The sequence below is a fragment of the Limulus polyphemus genome, unplaced genomic scaffold (assembly GCF_000517525.1).
Source record: "Limulus polyphemus unplaced genomic scaffold, Limulus_polyphemus-2.1.2 Scaffold418, whole genome shotgun sequence".
In the NCBI taxonomy this organism is placed as follows: domain Eukaryota; kingdom Metazoa; phylum Arthropoda; class Merostomata; order Xiphosura; family Limulidae; genus Limulus; species Limulus polyphemus.
This window is the reverse complement of record NW_013666028.1, coordinates 274,957-282,761: the sequence shown is the minus strand read 5'-3', so window position 1 is coordinate 282,761 and position 7,805 is coordinate 274,957. Positions and strand designations below refer to the sequence as shown.

Here is a 7,805-nt window from a genome sequence, read left to right as displayed (position 1 = left end):
TTATTTAAGAAAGGGTTTGTATCAGGAAGAATTTTTATGGGAAATTATCAAACGAACAGAGACGTAACAATGAGAAAAAGACCTCAATCCTGAAGTACATACTAAATTTCTTGATCTTTATGTATGTTTTTTTATCTTTATATGTTTTTTAACAGAAGTAATCAAAAATGTAAAAATTAAATATTTTCCAGTTTATCTGAACAAAACTTCTCTACAATAAAACATCTTAAATTACACTAGCATGATTGTGTGATCATCTGTACAAATGAAGAAATTTTACACTATCTCACAAGCTGTTATGTAAATTCCCTACAGCAAAAATGCAATAGCTCCCACTGTGATCTATTACTTTTCACTAGGGATGGCACAAATAAAAGGCTTAAATGGTGAAGAGAGATAGTTCACCTCTGATTACGATTACCCAAGGGGCAACTTCCATCGAACAACTGTCATGAACAAACAAAGGGACCCCCCAAATAAAATGTCCCTTACAAAGCATTACTCTTACCAACTCAAAAATATTATACAGTATATGTGAAAGAGTAGTCTACCCAAACAAAAGCCTCATGCGCCACCTACGCTTTTCACAATCATTATTATTATTAATTTTATTTCATATTTTTAATTTGTCATTTCACTGTACGTTGACAATTTCCCTACAGTTTGCTTAGAGAAAAGAAAATACAAGATATTATGAAAAGTTTTCCCCATAAAAACTTTTGTTATTTATTTAGGAGGTTCTAGAGCTATGCAAAGGAAATACAAAAACTGTAAGACGAAAAAAAAAAGTATTTCTATTCTTAATCCTGCATTAGTCTTCTGTAAAAATTTTCCATAGTCGCTCTTCCAGGTTCCAAGTGGACCCCATAAAAAAAATTAATTTAAAAATAATTAAATAATAATAAGCTAATATTTTGGAAACAAAAAAACTAACATTTAAAATCTTCTCCTTTATTAATCAATAAATGAACACTGAATATTACAACTTGTTTGTTTTTTACCACCTAAACTAAGTGTAACAATTTCACACAAACTAGGCAAATACTGAAACTCCTGAGAACAACAAATATGTATATGCTTCCATCATTCAGCACCAATGTTTACAAAATATTTGGGGTCTATGAAGACACTGGAAGACTAATGCAGGGTTAACAGGAAAATCACATTTCACTTAAATTGACTCACTGAAGGTTTTGAAAATTCAGAGACAAATCTTTAGTAGAAATACCAAATTACAAAATCTGATTTTTTGTGTACAGCTAACTTATAATTTTTACTAAAAGCTTGTTAGTTTTTGTAAAGATATACAAATACGTTTAGAATTATAGTATGTATCGTTCAATGCTTTCAAGGTAGTTCCATGGTGTGTTGCATTGACAAACTTTGTAAGGAAAGAGTTAATGTAACATAGACAACCCCTCTACACATACACTTACACAGACATAGCCCATCTTAAAACCTTGTCCAAACCAATATAAACATAATTAACAAATTCTATCATAAAAAAAAAGACAATAGTATTGAATTTAATGAACGAAAAATTCTTTACATTAAAACAATTATCTTTTTCTAAACATTTATGTGAAAATTACCATTTTATGAAATGTTCTGAATTTAAAACATTCTACAGTTAATCTAAAGTGCAACTTCTTATTCAACTTCCAATTAGTTATATCATTCAAGTAGCTCTCACCTGGTGAATCTGGTCTCCAGGCTTGAGACGACCATCTAATGCCGCAGCACCCTCAGGATAAACTTCATGTATGATTATAGCACCCTGTGACCCAAAGGATATTAGCATATTTTGGAAAATATATTTTGATAATAGATAATAAACCTAGGTTCATCTATGGCTAGAGTGAATGACCAAAACATGTCCCTTCAAACAAGACCTAGTTTTAAGAAATTCAAAGCTATTCTCCCCAATTTCATCAAAATTATTATCTTACAAAATTTTCTCAGTTTCAAAGAAAATATACAGTTTTTACTTGTAAACATTACTATGTTTTCATAAACAAACATGAAAATATTATATTCCATCTGTTACAAGGTTATCATGTAAGACAGATTAAGAGTCTGATTTGAACAAACCTACATGAAAACCTTTAAGTGTACTTGAACAATGGGAATCTTTTAACCAACTTAAATTCTTCAGATTAAGTGGAACTATATTAAGATACTTCATACTGAAAAATGTTTCAGATGATAAATAATTAAATGTTTTTATATGAAATTATCATACTGATTATCATTTGCAGCTTTCTGTGATCATATTTAAATTTATATTTCTCTGATGATAATTACTCAAAGCTTTCTGTGATAAAGTTATACTTAAATCTCTGTGTTACAATACTTATTTAAAAAAGCTACTTGGCAAGAAACTTCTCTGCGAAAAAATTCATAGTTTCATATTATTGTGACATAATGATTCTGTAAAACCACATATATATCGTTACTTAAGAAAGACCAAATTTAGGATAAAAGTCTTCTATAAAACACATTTTCAGTGTTTATACAATATAAACTTAAAGGAGTCCAAAATAATAATATATAAATAACAAACTGAAAAATATGAGCTAATATCCTTTCTAAAATATTAAACAACATTTTAAAGTGGTAAGTAGTTCAGTTAACGCAAATTCATTTTAGCTGGAAATATAAATAAGCTGGAAATTCAAACAATTTCTTAAAAAACTGAAGGGTATTATGTTTAAATATGCTGATGATTTTTGGAGAGAAAACATATTAAATCAATGTATTTTTCAGAGATAATGATTAAATAAAATTTAAACTGGTGATTTGCTGAACTACCACAAGTTCAACTTTTGAATTAATTTGATCTCATTGAGTTAATATTTTTAATACCACTTTAGCCTTCTGGTATTAGAGTTCATCCAGTATAAACACTATAATACAAAAATAAAATAAAAGGCTGTTACCATACCAAGGGTGTATCTGAGCCACCAACAATACTCAAACCAAGTCCCATTTTTTCCTTTGTTATTTCCACAGTTGTCTCTCTTCCAAGTTTGATCTCACATGTCTTTGGATCAGGTAAAGGTTCTGCAGGCTCTTGAGAAGAAGATAAATCAGCTGAAGAATTTTCTAACAGGCTACATGATGGACTTCTGGGGGGTATCAGGTTTACAGAGGAGGTTATGGGAGAAATGGGTGAGTGAGCTACAACTTGAAAGGACATTTTTGAGGAAAGGTGAGAGGGTTTTGGTGGTGGAGGAGGAGGAGTATCTGAAAACAAAGAATAAAAATTAGCTAAGTGTTTACGTTTCTGAAACAAAGGAACATTATATTTTAAATAAAACTAACCACCTTGGTTTAGGTTTTCAACAGATCTTATACTACCAACCTTGACAGAAATTGGTGATTTTGTAAAAATACAGTGGACAACCTATAAAAAAACTACTTACGTAAATAAAACTTCATAACCTTTTTTCTAACTATGAAACAGACTACCTTTAGAGTCAAAACCTGTAGTTTTTTAACCTTATGACATTTTAAAAATGTAATATAGCAATAAGGTCAGGAATAAATAAAAAATAAAAATCTTCAAACATACAAGTTTTTAAACAAATTATAAAAAATAACCTCATTTTAGTTTAAGTTTTACAAAAATACTTCAATTTAATGAAACTAAGAAACCAATAACTCAAAACAGTGTGAACTTTCTTGTATAAAAGACTAAACTGTTGAAACCGAGTGGCACACAAGTCACAAATTAGATAACATTCTTCTTTGAAGTCCATAATTGAGGTAAAAAAAGGAAAATCTATTTCCTCTGCAAAACATGTTTATTAATTAAATTGCAGTTCTTTTAATGATAGAAGAGAAATACTTCAAATGTGTTAATTATCTTAGAATAACATAACTATTTTGTGGGGTTTGTAATAAATACTAAATTTGTAAAATGTCTGAATAAAACTCATAAAATCCTGAAAGAAACATGTAACAGTGAAATAAATGATTAATTATTTCAAAGCACAAAATTAAAATAACATCAGATTAATCTCTTACTCTAATAAATCTTAATCTTGTGATTTTCAAAATAGTTTTATTTTAATTATAGTATTACAGATGCTATATCATTGTTAAAAGCTTTGAAATTTCTTCTCAACCCTCCAGAAAGAAAAAAAAAAAAGACAACAGAGAAAAATACTGATAATGTCATTAACTGATAGAAAGATTTCACACTTATACTCACAGACCAGGCAAAGCATGCAAAGTCAGATCCACAAGTTAACATCAGGCTCAGAGAAATGCATGCAAAATCATACAAGTTACAGATTAATGCAGTGTTGTTAGTGTTTCATTAATACCATAGCAGCTAAGAACTCTGGTTCACAAGCTATCCATTAAATTTCACTGGAGGTTTAAGAGAATAATGATGAGTTGTTTAGTTATATCATCTTCAAATTAATATAACTTACAGTTTATACCTGAACAGCTGAATATCACTTCAAACTATGAGACTATTCCCCTAGTTTTTATTTTTTAATTCAGTATATCAGACTGTATTATTTGCTGGCTATAATATCACTAACTTAATGTATTTTTGTTTATCCCTTGTTTTCTTACCTGTACAGTTAAATATGACTTTAAACTGTTAGCCTATTTTTTGTTTTTAAATTAGTGTATTAGACTATGTTATTTGTGGGATTAAATATCACTATCTTAATGTATTTTTTGCTTATCCCTTGTTTTCTTACCTATACAGTTAAATATCACTTGAAACTGTTAGCCTTTTCTTTCTTTTTTTTTCATACAAGTGTATCAAACTGTGCTTCTTTGCAAAAACGGATCAAAAAATTGTGATGTTTTCAATAATACTTTCTGCTTTATATAATATTTGATACAAAACTTTAAATAAGCTCTTTTTATAACATATTAATATTTCTTTGTTACAGGTGTTCAAACAGTGTTGCCACAAAGTTAGGCTACTTTAAAACTATATATGTATTTAATCTACTAGTAGTATTTCTTACACATTTATAAGTTGATTAAGTCCACAATTACTTTAAATAATAATGGAAATCCTGGTAACTATATACAATAACATTCACGTGCTTAAACATTGTATTTTTCTAACTGTTAAATAGCCTATTATTTAATTCTTGTCTTAAGACACATTCAGTCTATTTGGTAAAATTTTCTTACAGATTGAACTACAACCATGAGCTGAAGATTATAGTTTTTTTTACTTTTTTTTACTAAAACATTTTATTTCTATCAAACTGAACAATCAAGAATTGAAATAGTGTAAACTTTATTGAATATTAAAGATTAAACTCTTGTTGCAACTTATTATGAACTGTGTTTTCAGAATAGCTTGCTTTATAAGCTATAGCACCATGTTTTATACTTGCTGCACTTCTTATGCTAAATTTTCTAAGAAGAAGTGATATTGTTGTTTTCATGTAATAAAATTTACATGCCAGGATTTACCTGGCAACACATGCCAATTATAGTTGTCATTTCTGTAAAAATGAAACAGATAATTTGCTAAGTAAGTTACAAACACACAATTTGTGTACATCTTTCAGTGTAAATTAAAATATAATTTAACATTAAATAACTCTTTACCAACACACACACACAAACATGAAAGCCAGCTCAAAAAGCGTGATGTGAATGCATAGTTTGATACATCTAGTATTTCAAGTAGATCAAGGAACTTGGTGCAAAAATTACTACAAACTCAATCCAAACTTGAATTTGTGGCCAAAAACAGTGTTTTTCATTATATAACCAGTTATAATGAAGCATAACAGTATTAAACTTAAAATAAGACCCAAAACTCGAGCACTTTCGAATAGGTGACTATTCTTCTTGTCACTATTCGAAAGCGCTCAAGTTTTGGGTTTTATTTTAAGTTTATTACACTTTATATGTGATCCTTTGTGCTAATTCTTTTATCAAGCATAACAGTATTACACATGATAGCTTGGTGGATAGATTGTTTATCTAATTCTCAGCTATACTACATACATAAATAGAATTAAAAACATACATAGATTTTTTTAAGACACACAGTTAATAGGAAACTGATATTAAAACAGAAGAAAGGAAGGCCAAAGATGTCAAAACTGGTTCTCAAATAACTAATTATTCGACCTCTTTGCACAGATTTACTCCAATTTCTTTCTTTACAAAGATTGTGCAATATATTCAACAAAATTTGTAAAACTTAACATGCTTTAGACATTTATAAACATATACATAAATGTCACTTTAAAAACATATTTAAAAGAAATAAAGTGGTATCTAGAACACATGCTTTCAATCCTCTGATATTCAAACAATGAACTTTATTTAAATCAACTTAAACAATATAAAGTTCATGCTACGTATTTAACAGATGCATGTTACATTAGCAATATTTTAACAGATGCATGTTACATTAGCAATATTTTAACAGATGCATGTTACATTAGCAATATTTTAACAGATGTTCATTTCATACAATGTATACATGACCACATACATACTTTTCATTCACATTTCAGTGTAAGAAAATAAACTTAACTGGAAGCTAAAAGCACATACAAAAATCTCATACTCAAAGTGGTAATCAATATGTAAACATTTTAGTTAAATTCTAATTTCCTGAAGTGATCAAAGAAGCAAAAATCAATAACAGTTATAAAACAGGTAGTTATAAAATTAAAGAAAAAAAAAGGACTAACTTACTCTTTTTCTCTTGCATTTTATCGGAAGGTGTTTTATCCGAAGGTTCGGAGATGCTGTGTTCTGACTTTTGTTCCTCATCTATTATGGCAGCAACAGATTGGGGACGAGTTGGGTTTGATACCACCAACTGAATAGTTCCTTCAGCTTGCTTCAGTATACTAGCAGCCTGAAGACAGTTACACCAAATGCGTTAAGCAACCAACCAAAATCATTCTAAGGTACGAAGAGAGCAGAGCCCATGTATTAAATTAACATCAAGCACTCTCAGAACTGACTTCATCTTCTAGTTCTGTCAGTTGATAAAATCATGAAAAACATAAGTGTTAACAGATCATACAGTAAAATACTTACTTAGGCTTGATAAAATTACAAACAATCTGAATCAGTTACATGATAGTTACATTTTAAATCCTAAGAATGAATAAGCAGAAGTGCATGTCTACTATTCATTTATATCCACCTTCCCCAAATCAGATGATGACACAACAAACACTCTGAGGTTTAAAAATGATAGATATATAATAGTGAAAATTGGAATGAAAATATTCAGGAAAAACAGTACGTGTTCAAGCTTACAGTGTCATAATCTGCTCCTACTAACTCCCTCTGATTTACGGACAATATCATATCGCCAACTGTAAGGCCAGCCTGTAAAACACAAATAAAAAAATCTGCTGTTAGAAGATAGGTTTGTGATCTGTATGAAGATACTCATGCATCATTATTTCCTTATATACTTTATGAATAAATCATTTTAAAATAATTTATTAAACATACCTCAAAAGAATAACTTTGGTTTATGTGTAAATGTGATGTTTTTGTTAGAAACTAAAATCTTCTATTCATTCTAAGATATTTTCATCGAGGTAATAATAAATAAATAAATTTATTCTCTCATAAAACAAAATAAAAAACATAACAGTAGTTCAGAAAAGACTAAGAAAACCAGGGTTTGTTTTGAATTTTGGACAATGTTATACGAGGGCTATATGCACTAGCCGTCCCTAATTTAGCAGTGAAAGACTAGAGGGAAGGCAGCTAATCATCACCACCCACGGTCAACTCTTGGGCTACTCTTTTACCAATGAATAGTGGGAAGGACC

At 29.2% G+C, this 7,805-nt stretch overlaps 1 protein-coding gene across 6 annotated transcripts in view; it reads right to left on the bottom strand.

The window, feature by feature from the left end:
• LOC106458124 (multiple PDZ domain protein-like) overlaps positions 1 to 7,805 on the bottom strand; it is a 198,914-nt gene that overhangs the window by 10,948 nt on the left and 180,161 nt on the right. For 5 of the 6 annotated variants that reach the window (XM_022384257.1, XM_022384258.1, XM_022384259.1 and 2 more), the window contains 4 exons: positions 7,279 to 7,350; positions 6,703 to 6,868; positions 2,945 to 3,246; positions 1,694 to 1,777 (listed from right to left, as the gene is read on the bottom strand). In XM_022384257.1, coding sequence (XP_022239965.1) covers positions 1,694 to 1,777; positions 2,945 to 3,246; positions 6,703 to 6,868; positions 7,279 to 7,350 — 624 coding nt within the window. The remainder of the gene's footprint in view (positions 1 to 1,693; positions 1,778 to 2,944; positions 3,247 to 6,702; positions 6,869 to 7,278; positions 7,351 to 7,805) is intronic. The other variant, XM_022384261.1, reaches the window with a different exon arrangement.